The sequence below is a fragment of the Zonotrichia albicollis genome, chromosome 1, assembly GCF_047830755.1.
Source record: "Zonotrichia albicollis isolate bZonAlb1 chromosome 1, bZonAlb1.hap1, whole genome shotgun sequence".
Classification (NCBI taxonomy): domain Eukaryota; kingdom Metazoa; phylum Chordata; class Aves; order Passeriformes; family Passerellidae; genus Zonotrichia; species Zonotrichia albicollis.
Window position 1 is genome coordinate 47,584,398 of NC_133819.1, and position 23,613 is coordinate 47,608,010.

The 23,613-nt window shown below is 46.1% G+C and overlaps 1 protein-coding gene and 1 long non-coding RNA gene across 2 annotated transcripts in view; both read left to right on the forward strand.

Annotated features, from left to right (window-relative positions):
* LOC102073576 (uncharacterized) overlaps positions 1-7,373 on the forward strand; it is a 31,532-nt gene extending 24,159 nt beyond the window's left edge. Inside the window, exons 2-3 of the long non-coding RNA XR_012577151.1 lie at positions 5,107-5,209; positions 7,272-7,373. This is a non-coding gene — a long non-coding RNA (uncharacterized LOC102073576). The remainder of the gene's footprint in view (positions 1-5,106; positions 5,210-7,271) is intronic.
* A 4,198-nt stretch (positions 7,374-11,571) lies between these two features.
* Positions 11,572-23,613, forward strand: part of EEPD1 (endonuclease/exonuclease/phosphatase family domain containing 1) — a 65,732-nt gene continuing 53,690 nt past the window's right edge. Inside the window, exon 1 of the mRNA XM_074540454.1 lies at positions 11,572-12,782. Coding sequence (XP_074396555.1) covers positions 11,929-12,782 — 854 coding nt within the window. The 5' untranslated portion in view covers positions 11,572-11,928. The remainder of the gene's footprint in view (positions 12,783-23,613) is intronic.

A 23,613-nucleotide genomic window follows, 5' to 3' on the forward strand; every position in this document is an offset into this window, starting at 1 on the left:
ATTTCATTTGCTGTGGCAGATGGAGATCTTTTTGTGTTGCTTCTCTTTGGGGCCATGCTCTCCAAAGAAGAAAGTGTTTCTTTCCCAATCCCAGAGGTATCTGTCCCCTTCTGTTCCAGTGTAGTACATCATACATCATGGCATTTGTGTTTGGTCTGTAAGAGCAGTAAGTTACGGGAAAACACTCCCGTTGTCAGTTATGGTAACTCCTACAAAGTAGTTGGCTGAAGTAAAACCTTCCTATAATTGCTAGGGCTTCTAAGCACAAACATCCCCTTCACATAGTAATCATAGCAACAAAAAGCCCTCCAACTTTTTAGTAAGGAAATGTTCTATTGTTTCAATTTGCTGTAATTAAAGCCTGCTCTTCGCATTAGAAAATCAAATTCCATTTACAAGATGAATAATTCCCTTGAGTTCTCTTTGCTTCCATTGTTCTGAAGAGATCGAACTTCTCCCTGTTTGGCTAAGGAAGCCCTGCAGGGTTTTTTTCTCTCTCTTAAAATTAACCCCATATAACATGCAGAGTGAGAGCAGAATAAGAGCTCTGTGATGTTGCTGGTTGCAGGCTGCCTTGTTTCTCCTTTTCCAGAGAAGGTTCCTCCCCTCGCACAGAAGGTGACTCCCTTGACTAGGGAGTCTCTCTGCTGCACCATTTCAACAGAGCCTTGGCTCAGAACTTGTGGATTTTATTCTTACAGTATTAACAAACCACTATATCCATTTCCTACAGAATCAGAAACAAATCTTAATTATTTGAGAACAGATGGATGATGAGGATTTTCTGCTTGTTTCTTTTTTTTTTTTTTTTTTTTTTTTTTTTTTTTGATCCAGCTTAGATCACATATCTTCTTTAACTAAAAAAATCCCAAACCATACAGCTGTAAGCCACTTTATTGTTTAAAATGGGATGGTTATCCCCACGGATCTTCAAAGAATGGATATGAAACTATCAATGCCATACAACCCCTGCTCTATTCCCTTTTCTCTCTCTCAATATCTGTGCTCTCTGCAGCTTACCAAATCCTCCCCCAGCTCCTATTTATCATGCCAACAAGTCCAAGACCACCATTTTCTACAAAGTTGCAGAATAATTTAGGTTGAAAGGGAGATCATCTAGTCTGCTGGTCAAAGTTACTTGGAACTACAAAGAGCTGTGCTTCAAATATCTCCAAGGATGGTGATTCCTCAGGTTCTCTGGACTCCTGCCCTTGGGCTGCACCTCTGTCATGGGCATATCTGCAGGGGAAAGATCACTCAGAATTTTCTGCTGAAATTTAATACATTTCAAGAGTTTAATGCTATTAAAATCAGTTCCATTACTCTTAATAGCCAGGCCATGGTTAGCAGTAATGGATTTTCTCCTCTTGCATCCAGGCATACGGGACTCTCTTCCATCTCAGCAATCCGAGCACTGAAGTTGAATCTTAACACAGCTTTAATGCTTCAGAGGCATAGGCAGGAGTCTCTTCCTTGTCAGGAAGAGCAAAAACGCCACAGCAGTGAGCTGGCACTGCCTTATAAGCAGAGCTGTGAAGAGGAGATAAAAGTGGGAGCATGCTGGGATACCCAGAGAAATCCTTGTGCCATCCCATGCTTCCTCATCCAGCTCAGGCTTTGCTGCTGCTCCTCTGCCAGTGCCAGCCCCAGGGCATAAACAGATCTGAGGATCAGGGGTGGATGCCAAGGGAAAGGTGAGTTGGTGGCACAGAAGGTGGGAAGCAAAGCAAATGGTTTCTCCTGGATAATTTGCTCCTCGATATTAAATGGACCTGAGTATAGGTCTCTTGTGGTGACACCATATGAATCAAGGAGCTGTGAAATGAAGTCAGAGGCAACTGGGAAGACATTCTGAAGAGTGTTGGATATCTTAGCTGTGAGTAGCCTCTGTACTTTTTGTCCACAGATTAAAATACATGAACATTAAATATCTGATCATACAAAGTGACACACTATAGTGAGTGAAGACCCTTACAGATGATTCCTTTAGCAACATAAATCAGTCAAACATTGTAGGTTTTTCATGCTGCTTTGAAAAAAAAAATCCTTAAAAGTCTGGGGGCTATTTTTAACAATGAGCTTAGAGCAATTGTTTGACATCACAAACACCCAAAACTTTAAGCAAGAGCAACTATGCTAATCAAGGAATTTCTGTTGGGATATTCCATTTTTCTAATTTGTTTGTTTGTTTGTTTATTTAAAAGCTTAATTTAACACTTAAAACCAAGATTATAGTTGACTTTTTATTGCATGTTCCAGTTCTGGAATTTGAAATTTCTTGATGCCATGTTTTTGAACAATTTGATTTAAAAATGTGAGTTAGAAGAAGCACTGTGAAATTCCTGAATCACGTGAAAGAAACCTGTCTTGATCTTTATATAAACAGATGGTTTTTACTGTTTTCTATTTGGGTGAGGTTTTTTGTTTGTTGTTTGTTTGTTTTGTTGTTGTTGTGTTTTTCCCCTATTTGGTTTATGCTAACACAAATTCCTGTCTTGCCTTTTTGTTTTCATGCACCACACCTGGCCTGATCTCTTGGGAATCTCTAACCCTTCCTGAAATCCAAGGGGAAGAACGTCCCTGCCACTGCCGAGGGACTTGCAAACACTGCAGAGAATTTGTCTCTGGTATCCACTTTGACTTATGATCCTGCAGTGAGTTGGTGGAATGTTTTTGCTGGGCAGTGCACCCAACATTGTCCCTACCACAGCCTCCACCCAGCAAAACCAAATGAAATTCAGAGCTTAATGCAGGACAAAACACAGTGCCTTTCTGATTCGTAGGATTTCTTCTCTAACAATGTTTCTTTCATGACTTGTTCTTGTGATACAGAGTTATCATTGTGCCTTAAACAATGACTAGCTTGAATCCAAAGGGAATCTGCAAGTTTGTGTCACCCTATCTAAAAGTATTGAGAAAAGAAAATACAGACAGAGCAAAGCTCCTTCCCCACTTCTTTTCAACCTATGTCAAAGGTGGTGAGAAGCCTCGACTGTTTGTCTTTGGAAGAATCAGCCCTTTCAGAAGCAGGTGGTGTCAAGACTGACTAATGTGAATGCAGTTTAGTGTCCTTGCTAGCTCTCAGTGTGCATGGCTGCCTGTCCAAAAAAGCCCCTGGGAGGGCCACATGCTGATACCCTTTCTCACAGTGGGCAATGCCCCACTCTCCAGCTAGTCACAATCACACTAGAGAGGGCTGGACTCAACGAGGGTAGTGCAGATGGCAGATCTTCGTGCACAGTGTGCAAGGCAGGCTCAGATCCAAAGACCTCGCAGAGCTTCCCCAGCAGCCAATAGAAACCTGCAAACTCCAATTAGTGTGATGGATACTAGTAGGAGTAACAATGGCAAGCAGTGAAACACCATGAAAAAAGTTGCAGGTGAAAAAATAAATAGTAGGAGTGATGACTTGGTTTGGTGAAAATCAGTTTCCCCATCCCTGTGCAGCATGGAGGTGACAGTGCATGCAACAACAACTGTTTGCTTGGTTAAGGTAAGCCATACCTGGCAAATCTAATGGTCTAAGAGGTGAACTGTGTGTGGGCAGCTTTGTGATTTGCCAAGGCAATGTTGGATGTCAGGCAGACCATGGGAATCACACATCCAAAGTAGGTACTGATACTCTGAAGCCCAAGACATTAACCCATGGAACACCACCATGCAGTCAGCCCTCAGTGTCAATCCTAAGTGTGAAGTGAGTTCTCATCCAGTTTGGGATGGCAGTATGGTACATAAACTGAAGGAGCAGCAGCTGTCTTCCCAAAGGTGCTTGATTGCCACAGTTTGCATGCACAGTCAGAAACAGTCAGAGTCAGCAACATACACGTTTGGGATGGGCCTTAGTCAGCTTAAGTGAGTCATTCATCCAACCATTTCTCTGAGTTTGACTCCACTGAGTGTCCCATCTTGCTTCTGTCCTGTCTTAAGAGTCATGCTGGTGGGTTACCAGCATTCCCTGATGTCACTCGGTAGGTAGCAGGACAGGGATGCCCAGCACCTTGCAGTGTCAAGTGACAAGAACATTCCCTGACTCATGGGAGGAGCAGCCCACATGCCATAGTTGCAAGTGCACAGGTTAAAGGAGACATGCTTCGTGACTAAAGCAGGAAGAATGTGGCTCGTTTACTGGCTGGCAAGAATGTGTCTGTGTGACATGGCTACATGTGGTGTGAAATCAGAATTAATCAACTGCATGCTTTGGGACACTTGGGAGAAGGATTAGAATCTGATTTCAGGATACCTGGTGAGATTACTTTTGAAGCAGGAAGCGCTGGAGCCATTCCTGAACCACAGCAAAGTCTGAGAATCCATCACAGGAAAAACAGACATCCCACAATACCCAGCAGAGTGTTTGCATAGAAATGACAGCCAACCAAGATGTGCTGAGTTGTTTTTGTGGTGAGTCATGGTGGTGAGCACACACCAGGTGAGCAGGAATGAGCGGCCAGCAGAGTGTGGGGAGCTCGTGCTCTGACATAATGCAAAAGCTTGTGTAACATGGTGGCAGCTATTTTTCCTCATGTCTCTTCAAACTTTGAAAAAGTCTCTCCAAAACATGTTATTTGGCTGCAACAAGGTTTGGAGCTGTGGATGTGACCTCAGCTAAAACTTCACACACAGTAAAAAGAATAATATCTCACCTACTTTAAACCTTTATTTAGGCAGCAAACTCCTCACCCCAGGATATGTAAGCTTTATTCCTGTCCAACAGAACTTCAGAGTTCCTGTGTTTCCAATTATTAGAGTACATATTACTGGGCATAAGCAAGGACTAGTATCTAGCCTTGGAATAGTAAGCACTTCAGGGCTGTGGGGTTTGTTTTGGGAGAACTCTGTTTTTTGCAATGTGTATGACATCTGGCAGCAATTCACCAATACTTTGGCATGGAGGCTCTTAGCACCATGTTCTTGAGTGCAGCTGAGTCAATGCACAGCTATATTCTTAATCATGCTGTTGGAATTAGTGAGATAAGCTAGAAATAGACTTTGGTCTCTACTAAATGGGCCCCCCTGATGACTCTTATTTATGTTTTTGAGTCTTTCCTGACCCATCTGTGACTCAGCTATACTCAATTTGAGTGGATGATGTTGATTTCTCCTCCCTAGGTCTCTACCAAAATTCATCTTGACCATTTTTCCCTCTGGGTTTTGAATTTTGAACCTACCCACCCAAGTCCTTGCAGGCTTTCTGACTCCACCCACAAGCTTTGTAAGTACATGGTCTCTCACACCCTCTGTCATTAATCAGCTCTTTCTGTCCTATCCTTCAAGTCAGTAGTCCCATCAAAGAAAAAAGTGAGTTTGGTACAGCCATGCTGGTGGGTTTTTTTTAAGCAGCTAATTAGATTCCAAGGACTTAAAATCCTTATTTGTGCCAGGGTCTTTCCAGTGATCAAAGCTAGGTCCTTCGGTTTGGTTTTAATTAGCTCAGTGGTGTTCAGTTCCAGGTGCTCGGGGGCTTGCTTGTCCTCCACTGGTGCAGCATTGCTCAGATGCTCTGCTGCCCATTCCCCAGATGCTGCTGACCTGAGCTCACCTGTCTCCTCCAAGTGGCCATCCTACAGGACCTGTTCCTAGAGGAAGATCTCTATGCTGTCTTGCTGTTCTTCCTCCTGCATGCTTTCATTTCGATAAAATCTGGCTCTCAAATGGAGAAACACACAAGTCAATTCCACCAACAGTGCAGGCCCTCCTGCTTGCCCAAATCAGCACAGCAGCCTTTTAAATCACTCTGGACATTTTCCTTTGTCTTCATGGGAATTGGATCAAGCTTTCACTGAAGGTGTTGTAACAACGAGGCAACTTGTGCTGCTTGTCAGGGAGGCTCCTCAGAGAAGTTCAAAGTCTGCTGGGAGTGGTTGAAGCCATTAAACCATTTTAATTGTTGGTACAGGACTTGAAATGTGAGAGACATATTTTCTCAGGAGAGCATTGCAGAGATGATAATTTAGGCAGTGTGCTATGTTTTGTGTGAAGAGTCTTCATCAAAACATTTTCTGTTTCATAAACCAATGATCTGATCCTCAACAGAGTTCTGGTTTTATACTGGGGCTCTATCCTCTGCAGATCTCTGAGAATTTGGAACTAAGGGAAAGTTTGACTCTACTTTGTGGCTTATTTTCTTCTCAGCAAACAGAATTATATATATGAAGGGGAAAAGACAGGAAACAAACATGGCACAAGTAAACCACACAGAAACCTGACTGACCCCTCCTTATAGATGAGAAAATTAGGGGAACTAAGAGTCCAGGTTTTGCCTATCTGAATAATTTTAGGGTCTGAAACACAACTGTTCAAGGAGTAGAGACTAATCCCTTATCTCTTTATAACAAAAAACTCCCAACCAAACCCAAAACACAAACCAAAAGCAAACCCCCCAAACAGCAGAAGTTACATATAAGTCTGGGCAGAATTGCAGTGGCTGCTACAGTAACTGCAGAATCACTGAGTTAAAAAGCGGTATGCATGAGTATATATATAATGGTCATGAAACTCTTTAAAAAGTAAAAAGTAAACATTATATGGATTTTTTACACATTTCTCTAAAATTTATTAGCAAGAAAATTGATTATGGTAACCTAGTAACTACAGGTAAAGGATAAAACTACAAATTATGCAAAATAGTAATTTATTCAGTTGAGGGGCTGACGGTACAACTGCTGATGACCCAAGTGCTGTGTGAAGTGCTGAAAGCTATACTAACAACCCTTTCCAGCATATTGGTTTATTTTTCCTCTTCTCCTGCTTGGCTCTTGAGATACCTAAAATCTCATTGCCTGTGTCTCTTCCACAAAAACCCACTTGATGCTTGCCTTTGTGTGGAACCACAGACAGCTCACCCTGGGTGAGAGCTCAGGCACCTGGCTCACAAGTCACCAATTCTGACTCTCCCTCATGCCACGTTCACACAGCAGTGATTTATGGGCATTTTTACTGGAGGCTGGATGGACTAGGCCTCAAAGAGAACATTAGCCGGGTCACAGCTCCACCACATCCCATGTTTCTCATCTGGGAAGTTCAGGAGATGCCACCACTGGAGGCCTGGAGTAGGCAAGCTTCTGTAAGCGTGGCCTCAATGAGTCTGCCTGGGGTCAAGGAAGGACTAGATTTTTTAGTTCTTTTCTATCCTTGTGCCCCAAGGGGTATCTGAGTCACCTCAGATGTGGGGCATGAGAATCAAATCCCCTGCTGTCTATGGAAACTGGAAAATGCATCCCATGCTCTGCTGAAGATTGTGTTCTCTAGCTTGGGCTCCTTTTGTTTCCCTCCAGGATGAGCTGTCCTACTGGTGAGCCACTGGTTGAGATCTCCTCTGGAAAGCAGAGGTCTGCGTTTCAGACTCAAGCCCAAGCCAAGTGAAGCCCTAATCAAGGTATGGGGATGACTCACTTCTGCTCACCCTTCTGACTGTATTTCTCTGTAGGATGTGACACCCGTAACCTGGCAACATGGCACTGGTGACATCACTTTTTTTGCAACAAGTTTGGCAGCTGTATAGAATGCCTTACAGGAAAAAGAGCTCACATCATAGACACTGGATTCCCAAGAAAAACCTCATGTGATTGTGTGCTCTGCTGCTCTACCCCTCATCCCTTCCCCAGGGATTTTATTAGAGAGTGGGCTAATTTCAAGTGAATTTGATAAAGGTGAAATGTCTCAAAAATACAAAGTTTCTAAAAAAGCCACAAATATTGATGGCCATTTAGAACAGAGATATCCAGGTTAGTGACCCCACTGAGACACTAATGGAGACTCAGTTTTATTAATAAAGACCAGAAAAATCAAAAAGGGAAAGAGACGCCAAGAATCAGCCTTTGTAAGTCCCACAGCTTATGAAATTGCTAACTCCTACTTGTTATTACTTGTCTTCATAAAAACAGTGCCTGTCTTCTCCCTCGGGCATCTGTTACAAGTGTTACTGAAGATGTCCTTGCAGAAAGAAAACAATTACTTTAATAGCTCCCTTTAATAAGAATACAGGCACTGCAGTTAATCAGCTGCCTTTTCGAGCCCTTGCCCGTTAAGAGCCCAGTGCAGCAGGTCTGAAAACACAGGGTGTAAAAGTGTGATTGCCAAGCCCCCCAAGGCTGTGAGAGCTGGAAAAGGCACTGCTATCACATGGTTGGCTGGTAGGAACTGCAATTGCTGCCTGAACACTGAAGGCAAACTCTGTGTTTTTCTGTTGAATAACATCTTCTGTCTCCTTCTACCCCTCATTGTAAAACTCAGTTTATTTGTTTAGAGCCTCTGCAGTGTAGATGAGGGATGTTAAAACATGCAAAAATAGATTAATAGATTCTTTTAAGACCAACTTAAAATGCTAAGAAGTTAGACTTTAAAATCTATTGGCCTGTAGGCAGATTTTTTGCATCAATTGTGCCAGAAGACATTGTTCACCAGTACCTGCTCTCACTCCATCAAGTTCAAGCACTTCCATATCATCCTTAAACATTGCATTTATAGGCCTGAAGTACTGCAGAACCTCCTTCAGATGGAAAATGTTTGATTTTGTTCTTTCTTCTCTGAAGAATTCCTGAAGGGAAGAGGCATTTGAGATCTCCAGAGCTGGCAAGCAGGTGACACAACCCTTCCCCTGCATTTCTCATGTGGCCAGTTGCTTGCTCTGATGCCACTCAGCTGTCCAGAAACCTCTTTCACTACCAGCTTAGGGGGACAGGATGCGAGATGTTCAGTTGAGGAGGGCTGTGGACAGTGGCAAAGCAAGTCCAAGATCAACAAATGGCTGCTGGGCAATGGCAAAACCATTGTTCTCCAGCTCCTTGCTTTGCAGCACTGTCCAGTGAAACACAAAAAGGCTCTGCAGGAAGTGTGATGGCTGCTCCCAGGGCATTTTGAGGGTGTCCCTCCACACCTCTCACTGCTGGAGCCTGCCTGGCCCTGTGAGATCCTCCCCATTCACACCCTCAGAGCAGTGAAACTCAATTTTGCTGTCACTGAGAGGTTTCTAAGCCAGCCCTGGCCAGCAGCCAGCTGCTCAGTAGGCACAAGCTGAAGATCCTGAGGAATAAGCCACCCACGGTGTCTCAGAGCCCTCTAAACCTGTTGGGGTTGACGGAGATTCAGGAATCCTGGATTCATGGCCCCTTGCCAGGATAGGTGCCAAGCAGACCAGAGAGGTTACCTGCCAGCCAGTGATCACCAGGAGACCAAGATCAATCCATCTCTTCTTGAATAAATTTACATACACTGAGCTCAGGATTGGATCAAAGATAAAATCTGGTACCTCCCTGGGTTTCATGAGATTTATTTTCTGTTGCCTACACTGGCTGTCAATAATTTTGCCATTGCTTTTTCAATAATTTAGTGACTGAACCTCATTTTAATGGATTGCCTCAAATTAATGGATTGCCTAACACTGATGTCAGGCCATTGATTAATCTTTTTTTCCTTTGTTGTCTGTTTAACTTTTCAAGACCTTTTAACATCTTTTGGTGCTTTCCTGAAATGTGCCAAAGGTTGACTCAGATCTCAGCAAGCTTCCTGTAAATGTCAACAAGAACAAAAAATACAGGTTTGGGGCTAATGGATGACAATCCCCTCATTCTCCCCCCGCCCCCCAGCCCACATTTCACATTAGCATGAGGTCATACTCAGCATTAGGTGATGGGACACTTGTTACATCCCTCTGAGCTCTGCTTCCTCAGCTGCATCCAGGTTAATTTGGTGCCGCAGATTCAAGAAATGTTGAATAGTTGCTGTCAACAGAAAGTGCTGGACAAATGCACTTTCTTTCTGAATGTTTTCTTTCTGAAGATGCTCCTGCCTTTTTTTTCTGAAACACAGAAAACCTAGTGCTGCCTGCAATGTAGATGGTGCTTCAGATGGATTTTGGGGCTTTTCAGCTTCAAAACTTAGTTAATGAGCCTGGATCAATGCAAAACAACCTGCTGTAGAAAGAAAAAGAGTGTGTTCTCCATTGAGATAACAGCTTGTGGAGCTATTACTGCAATAACACTGCCTTGCAAAGAATACTCATTTCAATGGTTAATTGTTTCCAGCTCTGTGCTGGTACGGTCCCAGCAGGAACAGGCCCAGCATGACTCCTGCTGCATTGGCCGCTGCTATCGCAGCGCACAGAGCACTTTCCAGCAGACGTGGAAGCATTTAATCACCTGAGTGAGCACTTTCTGCACTCCAGCAGCCAGCAGAGAGCCAATGCCCTGATGCAGCCAGTGCCATTCCTGTAATGGTAATTTGCTAAATCCACTGCTGGGGCGAGCAGAAGGGAAATGTGGGATGCGCAGCAGAGTAACTGGAGCCAGGGTTAAAGCACCCGTGCCCCTGTGCAGTCTAAGAGCCTGGTAAAGCCTGGTGCAGCCTGCACTCCCTTAAGCTCATCACATTCTCCTTTGCCAAGAAGCTGAATAAGTGTAACTTTTTATTTCAGGTGAAAGCAAATAATTTCCATTAAAAATGCCAATTTCCATTAAAAATGCCATGAAAAATACATGTACAAGCTGCTACTGCAGTTTCATTTTCATTAGTGGGCCAACCAAGAGTTTTGATGTTGAAAATACATGTGTACCATATTCTGTGCAGCTAAAAGAAATACATAGAGACAGTCAGCACAAGGCAGCATCAGGGCGCATAGCTGGCATCTGCAATCATATGTTTGCTCTTTCTTTCAGTTCCCCCTTCCTTTCAATTACACCCACCGATTATATTTCGATTCATTGACATTGCAGTCACTCCTGTGTGGGCACAGTCAAGCTAGTTTCAAATGAGCTAATTTGGCTACAGATAACATTGCAGACAGCGCAGCATGGGACTGGATGCAGTAGAAACTGGGTAAATATTTCAGTGGCTTCCCCAGAATGGGCTGTGGTGGGCTGCTGTGGCTCTCAGCACACGAACAAACTGTGTTAAATCCAGCTGAGGCACACGGGCAATACACAGCCACGATTTTGGTGCAGAATGTGGTTACTCTCAGAGAAGGGCTGGGCATGCTGCAGACCACCACCTCGGCTGAGGCAGACCTAGTATATAGACCTAATGTGTCCAAAAGCATCATTCTGTGGGTGGGGAGTTTCAGTTTGTTCAGCACTCATATAATGGCTTGAGATGTTAAATTAAAAAAAAAAAAAAAGAAAGGAAAAAATGCAGACTTTACCCCGGTGTATAAAAGCATAGCGCCTGCAAGAGCACAAAACCAGTGGAGATGACTGATGAGGCTTTCATGAGGTCTGAAAACACACCTATGCCCCACCAGATGCAGAGAGACGAGCCCAGGGAACTTCTGGGACAGTAATGCTGCAGGCAGCGTCTAAACACCTGAGACCTGGGGACGGGAAAAGCCTGCCCTCAGCGGCCAGGCGACGGCACTGGGGACGCTCTTAGTTCCCCTGTGCCCAGGCGGGAAGGAGGATCCCCGATCTCCCCGCCGGGGCCGAGGCGGGATCCCTCCGTGGGGAGTGGCGGCGGTGCCGGTGCTGGCGCCGCTCCTGCCGGGCCGGGCCGGTGCCCGCGGTGCCCGGGCGGGGGCGGGCGCGGCGCGGGTGACGCCCGGGGGGCGGTGGCGGCGGCGGCGGCTCCGCCTCGCCCGGCCGAGGGGCGGGGGCTCCCGCAGAGCTACTACTACCGCCGGCGGGGCGCGGGGCAGCGGCGGCTGCGAGCGCCGGGCCGGAGCCGGAGCGGGGCAGGGCGGGCAGCGGCGGCTCTTCCTGCGCCGGAGAGCGGCGGTGCCCGAGGAGGGAGGAGAAGAACAAGGAAAGGCGCGGGGGCCCCTCGGCGGGGCGCAGGGTTCCGCTGACCGGGCGAGTGTGGCGGAGCGGGGTCTGTCCGCGGCTGCCCCGCCGCCGCCCGGTGCGCCCCGGCTCTCGCGGAGGTCCATGAGCGGCGGGCGGGCAGCCCCGGCAGCGCCCCGCGCCCGCTCCCCCGGCTCCGCCAGCGGCCCGTGGCGGCGGTGAGATGGGGGGCAGCCTGGGCTGCCACCGCTCCATCCCCCGCGACCCGGCCGACCTGTGCCACAGCCGCAAGTTCAGCGCGGCGTGCAACTTCAGCAACATCCTCGTCAACCAGGAGAGGCTCAACATCAACACGGCCACGGAGGAGGAGCTGATGACCCTGCCCGGGGTCACCCGAGTGGTGGCCCAGAACATCGTGGAGTACCGCGAGTACATCGGCGGCTTCAAGAAAGTGGAGGACCTGGCGCTGGTGAGCGGGGTGGGGGCGGCCAAGCTGGAGCAGGTGAAGTTCGAGATCTGCGTGAGCAGCAAGGGCAGCTCGGCGCAGCACTCGCCCAGCTCCGTGCGCAAGGACCCTGCCTCTGAGCACCACCTGTCCGCCACCAAGATCAACATCAATACGGCCACCCCGGCACAGCTCATGAGCATCCGTGGCATCACTGAGAAGATCGCCAACAGCATTGTGGACTACCGTAAAGAGCACGGGCCCTTCAAAAGTATCGAGGACCTGGTGAGGATGGACTGCATCAATTCCTCCTTTCTGGACAAAATCAGGCACCAGATTTTTGCAGAGCGCTCCAGGCCCCCTTCAACAAATACCAACGGTGGCCTCAGCTTCATGGCCAAGCCTCACCCCAGCCCCACCTCTCTAAGTCTCCAGAGTGAGGACTTGGACTTTCCTCCCGGGGGTCCAACCCAGATCATATCCACTCGCCCCTCTGTGGAGATGTTTGGGGGGGTGAGGGACGGCAGACCCGTCTTCAGGGTGGCTACGTGGAATCTGCAAAGCTGCTCCATGGAGAAGGCCAACAACCCCGGCGTGCGGGAGGTCGTGTGCATGACACTGCTGGAGAACAGGTAAGAGGCAGTACCTGACCTGTAGGCCCAGCTCCACACAGGATTGTAGGCTCCTGCCTTTGAGGTTTGGGCACTGTAGAGTCTTGTTGTGATCCTAGTGGGACTGACTCCTTCCCGGGATTACTAAGTGTTTCCCACTTCTTGCATGAAACTGTGATTGAGTCATAACGCTGGGACTGTAGTGGCTGTCCCTCCATAAAGCTGCTGTAACCCTCGATAGGCACTGGAGCTCCTGAGGAGGAGTATGTGTGTGTACACACAGCTGTGCAGGGGAGACTGGCCTGTCACAGTCACCTCAGGCCTGTTAATGGTTGGTCAAGGATTGTTTCTCCATTAAGAGCCTTTTGAACAGGTCATGGAGAGCTGCCTTTCCTGCCAGCAGCTGGGGGGCAGTAGCAAGAGAAGGGCTGTGTAACAGGTGTGGAATGCCACAGCTCGTCCCGTCCCGCAAGGGTGACACCGCTTCTTAATGAGTGGTCATGGGGCATCTCCTGAGCTGGAGGGACTGCTCATCCTTGGGGATGTGAGACATGGACACCTGCCTGGGGAGGCTGTGCTGTCCTTGTGCCAGGCTTTGCGCCCTGACCGCACTGAGTGCATGGTGGTGTGGCAAACAGGACGGTACTTCAGGTGCTAATGCAAAGCTGGAAGTTTGGATTTTGGTTTTTTGTGTGTAATTGGTCAAGGGTGCTGGGGATGACTGTCTTACTAAACTTTCTGCTGGACACAGAAATGCAGATTGCAATAAGCGTTTTGAAATAACTCTAGCCCTTTCCTTTTCATGTGTCAAATCTGCCCCAGCTGATCTGGCATTTAGTTTACAACAGAGGTAAAGTTACTTTTCTCTCTGGCTGTGACTCAGACTTCCAGCAGGAAATGAACAGGGGCAGGGGACTCTTGGGCTTCTGCAAAAGGGATGTTGTGGGGAGGGGAAGTGCTCATGAGCTGTTATCTCTGTCCTTTTCCAATAATATGCTGAATAACAGCTCTTGTCAGTGTGGCTGTGGAGGTCAGGCATGCAAGCAGGATGGTGGCAGTGATATGAAATCCTGTGCTGCAGTACAGTATTTGTGGCCAGGGATACCTCTGCTGTGCACTGCTTGGGAGCCTGGTGCTCCCACATAGGAAACATCTGTCATCTCACAGCCACCACTGTCTGATACCCAAAATGAAGATGATAAACCAGCAGGGTTATTGAGATGTTACACTGATGGCTTCAGCCTAACATCTGTCAATATTCTGCTTCACTAGTTCAGGTATCCTGTGCTTCCCCCTTTGTCTCCACTTTCTCTTGCTATTTTTTTTTTTTTTTTGTGTGTGTGTGTGTGTGTTTTTTGGTTTTTTTTTTTGGTTTTTTTTTTTTTGGTTTTTTTTGGTAAGCAGCTGGAGTGGAGCTGAGCTGCTAGGGATAGAAACTCAGATTATCTCTAGTCCCATAATAATTCTAATAATCCAGTTTTGAAGAAAAGTGAGTTTGGTGATTTATTTCTATTTTCTATATACATAAATAAGGGATTTTTAAGGACTAACTGTCACTTCTGCAGGTTCAGCATTTTTGGGGGAAAAGCTCCAAACAAGATGACCCACCTATTACAAAAACCAGGAAGATGTAGTGGCTTATAAAATAAAGCTATCTTAGCCCAAGCTGGCCACTGTGTGTGCAGAGTGGAAATTAGTTTAATTTTTGCCCTGAGACTGCATGGTGCTTAGTTTCTGTGCAGCCTAGCCAACAGGCACTTAGTTGTGCTGGGTGCTGTAAAATGTCTCCTGGATACTTTGAAGTTTCAAAGGAGCCTGGTAGAAGTGCTTGTTTTTGTTCTCTTCTATTGCACATATCTGTGTCATCAATCACACAGGGTGAGTGCGATGCAATTGTTTTCTGTACTTGATCCAATTTGTGATAACGTGAGAAGCTGGAAAGAAATGAGAGCAATGTGTATCCACAGACAAGCCTGCAAAACTTTCCTGGGAAAATAAATGTGGGAACAGAAAAGAGCAGCACTAGGCAGGAAAAATATATACATTGGGAAAAGCCATACTCAGCAACTCAGGGAGGAATTTCCTCTTGCTTGTGTGAGCATTGATGGGGTCAGGGGAGCTTTGTAGCTGTAAAACAGCCTCAGCTGAGGCCAGAATCTGCCTGCATTCTGCTTTTGAGCTCTGTGGTCTCACTCCCAGCTCAGGTTGTGTACCCTGGGAATGGACAGAATGCCCTGCAAACTAATCTTTGCCCAGCTAAATCAACTTCAGTAGACAGTCAGCTGGAGAAATTCACCTCTTGCTTCTCCAGGCAAGAATATATCTCTGCACGGGGCTCACCAGCTTTCAGCCTCACAAAATCCGTGGGTGTGTTTTCAAGGTGCTCTGTGGATGTCCCACGTGTGTTGCTCAAGTCTCCAGCTGTGACCCAAGCTGGAGGTGGATCTGAAGGCTCTTTGGCCTGACAGTAGGTGGTCTCATGTGCTGTGCTTGCTGCTGCCCATTCCTGATGTGCAGGAATAAGTGTGCTCCATCATGCTGGTTCCTTACAGTCAGGGCTGGGCTCAGGTCATCCAGGATGCTCTCAGGAGCTGGAGTACTGTCTTGTTGCAGCTGGAGGAGCTGCCTCACCTCAAGTCCAGAAATAAAGAACAAGTCAAGAAGATCAGTAAAACTGTGTAAAGAGAAGCAAAGAATCTAAATTTTATGAACTGCGGTCTTTTATGCCAGTTAAAAGGCTTGCTTTGGGGTTTGCTTTTTAAAAATTTGTTGGTTGGGGTTTTTTTGTGTTTTAATGACATGGTCACAGCAAGTAGCTTTAAAACCCCTTGGGGCTGTTCTTTCAGGTGTTAACCACAGTACTGCTTCTTTCTAGGTGAGGCTAGAAGGCTGTGCTCCTCCTGTCTTCCAGCCCTTTGCATTGAGGGAACAGTTGTGTAGGAAGGAAAGAGGGCTAGACTTTCATTCAAACCAAACAAAAAGCAAGAAAATGTCATATTGCAACCTGCTGAAGGGAGGAGAGGAAAGAAAAAGAACTTAATTCAAAGTCTCATGCTTGTTCCCAGAAGTGCTAAATTTCTGGAGAGTAGTGAAGGGAATGTACACTAAATCAGTAAGCATGACTACTACTGCGAAGCTATTTTGAAATTCATTGCTGTAGTGCAAAAATAATGAAATACAGCAAGGTCCTCACCCTCTTTTCTCATATTACAAGGATCTATGTTTATCACAGTGTTTGAAGTGAAGGAGTGAGGTGTTTTCATTCAGAGGACTAGAGGGTAATTTTAGAAGAGCTTAACATGATGAACGAGGAGGCGAGCATGACACATAATTGGATTGAAGTATCAAGTCTGGGGTGAGTTTGCCCAAACCTGCAGTGTTTCTTGCAGGTGTTGTTCAGAAAATCTGGGATTTATTGACAAAGAGTCAGAGTTGGCCTGTCTCTGGGGATGCAGGTCATCGCCTCTATCTGACCTCCATGTCCTCCCCATTCTCAGGGGGAATGGGGGAGCCAACTGCTTCTTCTCACCAAAAAAATAAAGGAAAATACAGGGTTAGAGTAGCATGATTAAAAGGGCAAGTTCAGGTCCAAGGCAGTGAGTGTTTTTGTGGAGAATAAGTAGCCCCATGTTTCCAACCCCAGAGGATGTTTCCTCTGGACAAGGATGGTGGAAGCACCTCAGAACTGCCCCATACCCCAGGTCCATAGGGAAGGGTACTTTGGCCACTCCTTATCCATACCTGCCTCAGGCCTGTCCCTCCTTGCCATACACTGAGCTCGTGGCTCCTGTGAGACCCTGTCACTGCTTTCTCTGGCTGTCAGGGTGCCAGCTGGATGATCCCATGAAGAAGTGTGGCACAGGCATGAGACACTGACAGACAGGGCACCTTAGATGTGCAAATTCCAGTTAGGCTTTGTGCTTCGAAGTCTGCAAGTAGCCAAGGGCAGTGATCAGCTGTGCACCTTCCCCAGCATGGTTTTCAGTAGAGGTTTTCCAACTAGTTTTCATGATGCTTTATAACACAGAGCAGCAACTTTGTGAAGACCTCTAAACTTTTTTTTTTTTTCCTTGGAAGCACACTTTGCAGTTGACTGAATGAAAATTGATAGAAGGTTTGAAGGCCAGAACTTATACTCTGTCTAAAGGAGGAAGACCATGTGTCAAGATGATGGTGGGTCCAAAGGTCCACAGAACCCAGCTCTGCTTCCTTTCAGATGTCAAGCTGTTCAAGCTGTTGTTTACTTCTGCTGCTTTCCTTGGGCAGCTTCTTGGTGTGGTTACATCTTCTACATGCAAAAAGTGTAAGTGATAAAGCCTTAACACTTGTTGCAAAAACTGCAGAACCACAGAAGAGCTCAGGTTGAAAGTGACCTCAGAATATCATCTGACCCAGCCTTTCCTGGGAAAGGGAGCCTGGATGAAATTATCTATCCCTGTGTCCAATCACACAGGCTGGAGGCTTGAAAACCTCTAGGAGGTTGTTCCAGTGATTAACTCTTTTCACTATAAAAAGAGTTATAGCCTGCATGTCTATAGAGTAACAAATACAAATAGCAGTATAAGGTTTGGACTTAGCACTGGTGTTGGTTTTTTTTTTCTTTGGCATGGACAGTAAGCTTTAGGAACATGTCAGTCCTTTTTTCTTCCCAAGGTTTGTAACTGGTGAGCCGTTTTCAGTTTGGTTAGATGCATAGAGGTCTCTCAAAGACAAGAAAATAATCTCAATTTCTGTGTCTGGGACTTAAATGAGTGTTCCAGCTGGGGCAACAGTAGGTAAACCTCAGCCCAAAATTGCTTCCTGGGAGTCAGGGTGGACAGGCAGGCCGTGGGTAACCCTTGCTGTCCCACCATGCTTGAAAGTTCCTCTTCTTAGCCTTACCTACCCTAGGAGACCTTAAGCTTGTCACCTAATAAAAAGAGAAGTTTCTGAGCCAACCTCTGAAGCAGTCTCTTCCTATTAAGACATGAGGAAAACTTAATCTTGCTCAGGCCCCTGCACTAGGTGCTGGAGGCAGGAGAACCGCTTTTCCCGTTGTTCCTCTACACTAAATAACAGGGTGGGACTTTTACTTTACTCTCCAGTCTCTTAGTCTGAGCTGAGAGATGGGATTTTACAAGGGGCAGCTCTTTGCTACTGGGCCTTGTTAATTTGCTTGGGAGGGGGTATGGTGTGGTACCTTGCCTCTGGGATTGTATTGGATTTCCTGTCAAGATGATGGAAAAAGATTGCACCCCCACAGAGCAGACATTGTAGTAATTTATCATGGTGGTAGTGATGGGTGTACTTGCACACTTCAGAGGTTCATCACCAGCTTGTATTTGTTGTTTCTATGCTGTTGCTGGAGCTCTCAGTGGTCAGTCAAAGCCCTGATGTGCATCTGTTTTATCTCTTTCTTTGTAAAGCTACGTGGTTTTCCCTCCATTGGGTTAGTCTGGAGCCTTGCCAAGAATAATTCCCCTGCAAGAAAAGATCAGGAAAGAGGGGCTGGCTGGAGTAACCTGACCATGCTAATAAGTCTTAAGCAGCAGAAGAACAAATACACCCTCTTCTCCTTATGTAATAGAGAGGAAATCCCACCTCCTGCAACTTCAGAGAAAACTTAAGGAAAAAAAGGAATTGTTAGATGATATCATTTATGTGCACTCCACAAAGGGATTTTAATGAGAAGTAGAAAAAATTATGCATATAAAGCCACCATTAATCTGCACTTTCTGATGCCTCAGAGGACAAAAATGTGGGGTGATGGAACAGCTGTTGTTTTGGGGATTGATTTTTTTGTTGGTATTTTTTTTGCTTCCACCTGCATGAGGCTAATGATATTTTACCTACTGGAGACTGGTAGGAGCCTTGAACTGCCTTCTGCATACCATCTGACATAGGAAAGCAGCAGGTCAGACCCTGAGAAATGTATTTTCCAGTGAAATGAGACTCAACTGATTTACTCCTGTTCTGGATTTGGCCCATTCCTTTGCCTGTGTAAAATCACATGAATGCCACCAAGCTTAATGCTAAAGAGCACTGTCCTCTCCCTGGGGATTAGGGCTCCTCTGAAGTACTGCTCCCATCTTGGGTAGGGGCTCCAGCCCCTTTCAGGACTGCTGCTGGGGAGCAAGTTTTAAATTAATCAAATAATTAAAAATTTAAATTAATCAATGAATCAAAAATATTCTAATTGGATTCCATTTCCAAATTTCTGCTCCACATGGATGCAGTACTGGGCCCCTCTACAAAGGCATCACCTGTTCCACCTGCAGGAGGTGGGCTGCTTGTTTGGGATAACTTTGCATCTTGACTCCTGGGTCTTTGCAGGAGAGATCAAAAGCAGAGGGTGGACTTGCAGCAAGACTCTGAAGGGTGGATGCTATCCCTGTCCCCAGACACTTGGAGACGGCATCTGGAGCCACGTGCTCTGCAGGAGATCTCGGAGGTGAATGCACTGAGCTAGCTGCTTGATCCTGCTTGGTCTCTGTTGCCACAGCCCCCACAGCTTTCCTTCCTCAGACATGACACAGGAATGTAGGACAGGCCCTTGAAATTACCCCTGAGAAGCCTTTCCAGGGATTTTCTGTTTTAAATGGAGGTCTGGGCATTGTTTTAACTTTGCACAACTGCAGTTTCAGCGTGTTTCCTGAACATTCAAGAGCTGTATCCAACCAGTCATTTTTATCTGCTTTGAAGTTGGGAATGTGGCTGGAAAAATAGTATAGTTAAAGGCTGGTTTATCCATATAAAATAAACATTATTCTTCTCTTTTTTAAAATTATAACCATGCCCTGCCACTGTTCCTTGTGCCATAAAGCTTGACTAAAATAAAACAGATTAGTGGGGAAAGAGTTGGTTCATATATTATGCTTTTCTTCCAACTTTTCTAATTGATACATCTGGCAGCACTTAATGGCCACATAGTTTCAATCCATGCCTGCTTGACTATTTTGCACGTGTTTTGTGTCACTGGATTCATGTTGCACATTGCAGGTATTTTAGTAAACCAGAGCTGCCAGCTTATTCCTGTAGATCCTGCAAGGTTTGCTTTATTCCATGTGGCAAAGATTAAATGGCTTGGCTGATTTATGGTAATAAATTGGTGAATTATTAAGTGATGCTGTACTGCCTGTTCCCGAATCACAAGCAGAGGCCACAAGACTATAACCTCATTCTGCTTGACTTCTCAGAAATCTTGTGCCACATGGCTGTGGGAGACAGACTAGGTGCCTACACACAGGGATTCATCCTCTAAACAGAAATATTTAATGCTTCATGACTTTTTTCTGTGGTTTGGGAACCAGCAGTACAGCTGCAGGAAGGGTGGTTTTCCAACTTTTTCCTTGAAAAGAGCAATAGGACCATTTCCAATTCTTACTGGGAGAGAAGAACCAAGGCACTACACAGTTCCTGACAAGGTGCAAGCAGGAGCTTGGTCAGTCACTGTTTACAAGAGGGAAACACTGTCTCTGCAACCAAGTGCTGGGTCTAGCTCACTGTGAGCACAGGTCTCTAGCAGTGTTAAACAGAAATATTTTGGACAGGGTTTTTTTCAAATTTAGCTGCATCCTTCTTGATGTAATTGAGCTTCAATGTGTTTCCTACAGCTTCATTGTTGGGAGGACCCTGCTTCTTTAGTTTCTAATTAGTGTTTCTTTGGGAACATGCTTTTGAGATTTGGCTGGATGAGGAGAGAAGAGGTGATAGGTCATGGATTACAGTGTGCGTGTAACTTTATTTTTAAGTCTCATTGTTCTTCATTGTAGTGCAAGTGTAAGCTGACAGATGGAAGCACAGTGTCCTTACTGAAATAATTACAATATGCTGCAGTAATTTCTTAAGACTATTATATGGTGTGGTGATGGAGACAAGAACCATGGCACATTAATAATAACAGTGCTTAAAAATAGAAACACAATAGCTTCTTCACTTCCAGATTTTTTTTTCCCGTTATTATTTTGCAGAGGTACTGTGCTTTGTTTGAGTAATAGCTGGTGATCCCCACTGATTTATCAGAGAGTAAAAGTTCATGATGGCTTTGCTGAGGGGAGGGGAAGACCTTCCAGAGACCTCCCTGCTCATGTTTGTCCTCTCCCTCATCTCAGGCCTGGGCGCTCCACAGTGGATTCCAAAATGCCTTGTAAGGTGCCAAGAGCATGGTGGGCAGTGGTAGATAAATATGAAGGGAATATGCAGCTGTGGTAAAAAAGGATATTTTCTGTCAATGAACTGTTTCATCTCACCCCTGGCATGTACAGCCTATCCATGTCCTGATCAGACCATGTGACATTTTCAAATGGCACGAGTGTTTTAAACGGCTTGGTCACCGGCGGGGAGGCTCAGTGCTGCTGACCTCCTTTCCCTCCCTGCTGCTGGGGGTTTGTGCAGGAAGGAGCCTGGAGTTGGCACCAAGCTGTTATTTTCAGTGCCTGTGGTAAAATTGTTAGAGGCCAGTGAGTAAGAGAAATAAGTTTACCCTGCAGGTGCCCCATGTGCGTGCATGTTCCAAAAGTTCAACTGTGTGTAAAAATATAATTTAAAAAACAATTGATTCCTATGGAAAAATACATCTGGGGTTATATTGTTGTGTGTGCTAGGGATGGCTGAGAGCACTGGATACTGGATGTGCACTGTGAGTGCAGTGGAATTAATGCAGCCTGCTTGTGCAGAGTGGATTAGAATCCCTCTGACTGAGGCCGTCTGGAAGGGAGCCTCATGCAGGCTGTCTGTCTGTTCTGTCCCTGTGTCTGTCTCGGAGCTGGGGGGAGAGCACAGTAATGCCCTTCTGCTCTTTGTGGTGAACATCCCAATGCGCAAGGCTGTACCTGGGGGCAGCTCTCACTGTAGGCTTACGGATACAGATAATGAGGAGGAACCAGGAAATCTCCTTTTCCTTCTGCGTGACTATTTTTCTCCCTGTTTTTAGAGGTGTTTCAGGTAATGTGACCAATCTCCTGTGCAAATTTAGCTACAACAGCTGTCCAAGCCGTTCACAGCTGAACGGGTTGTTGATGGGTTCCTGAGCAGCTAATTGATCAGCTCTGCTCTGGCTGCGTGAGGCAGTGGCAGCTTTCCTGCCCCAAATCCCTCCTGCTTGCTGCACGCCAGTCCTGCAGAGCCGCCGCTCCCTCTGCTTCACGGGGCGGGCGGAATAAAGGAGCTGCTGCTTTTGCCTTCGGACTTATCCTTCCCCTCCCTGGTATTTATTTATAGCCGCGCTGCTCCCCTCCGCTTCCGGGTGGCTGTGTCGGTCAGAGCCCTGCGGGCGCGGAGGCGCAGGCGCTCGGCTGCCCAGGGCTTGCTCCAGGCTCGCTGGAGGTAATTGCCGGTCAGTGCCCGCTCTCTCTAGCTCGGGCTGGGCTGGAGTAAAGGTTAGCCGCCTTTCTGCCAAACTGGAAGCAGCGCGCTGTTGGATACACGCTGGATGTTAACTTAGAAACCTTATATTTGGGTTCTTTATTTGTTCTGTTTAAACAAATAAGACCAAGTGTGGTTCCGTCTCAACGCCATTGAATTGCAGGGTGTTGTGTCAAAAGCAGGTCTTAATGAGGCGTTGAAAAAATGAACTGTCAGGCAAGTTTTCCTTTCATACATGCAGGGCAAGTTCTTCGGGTTTGCTGTCAAACCTATTGCCTGTAGAATGTTAAATGACTGCCTTACTCTTCTTTTTTACTCCTAAGCAGGCAGAAACATGGAATAATGTGAACCCCTGTTAGGGAGGATACTCGTAGCTAGGAATAACCCATATGGCTTGTTTTAAAACAGTCTGCTCTTCTAATAGGGCAGGAAATTTCCAGTGGTAATCCCATTTTAGGCTAATATGGGCAGATACTGCTCTTCCACCAGACACAATGATGGGTAAAAATTGCCTTAGGGAAATCTTTGAGTTGTTCCCCTCTTGTGACATGTGGGGCTGATGGTGGTGAGGCACATACCAGCACCACAATGCACAGGAGAGGAAGTACACTGTGTCTGCAAGAGATTTTGCCCCCATACACAAAACACCAGAGCTGCTGGTGAGTTAAGAGCTAAAATAAATGCTGTTACCAAGAAAATACTGCAGTGTTACCTGACTACCCTTTGCAACCTTTATTCTGGCTGGCCCAAGTTTTCTTATGATTCTGGCAGCAATGACAGTGCAATTTTTGGCTATCTATCTGTCTGTATCTTCCTGCTAGTCCTTTGTACAGCTCTTTCCATTATCTGTAGCTGTGTTTACAGTCCCCTTTCATAATTAATGGGGACTACCAGCTGCCCACTGCTGTCCCTGTTGGCTGCTCTCCCGAAAACACTGCATTGAGCAATAAGCAGCATGCGGCCTGGATGAGGGCAAAGGGGTTGGTACTGCTGGCAGATAGCACAGAGGTACTTCCAGCACATCCCAGAGGGGTCTCTTGGTGAAGATTACCCATTGGTTACCAAGAAACCCCTACAATGGTCTTGTTTTTATTGCTTCTGAGTTCTCTAGTGCAAAGCAGCGCTGCATGAAAGGAAGCCGTGGCTTAAAGGACAAGATACAGTTTCAGTCATCAGCTGGTGGATATAGACACAGATAGATATTTCATAGACATTTCAACAATGTTGACTCTGGGCTGTTGTCAGTGAAAGTTTTGGAAGCATTGCTGCTGGATGGAAGCTGTGCAAAAGCCACCTCCAAGGATATGGTGTTTCCCATTTCTATGTTAAACTGGGAGCACTTGGACTTGGCTGAGGTTTGACTTGCTTCTCTATCCATTTTTCCCTTTTTTTTGTTTTTTTTGGGGGTTTTTTTTTTGTTTTCTGTGCGTATGTGTATGCAGCAGATTTTTGAGGAGCTGGATGCAAGGATGATGGTGACCTATATTGCCCAGCTGAGCTCTGAAATTTG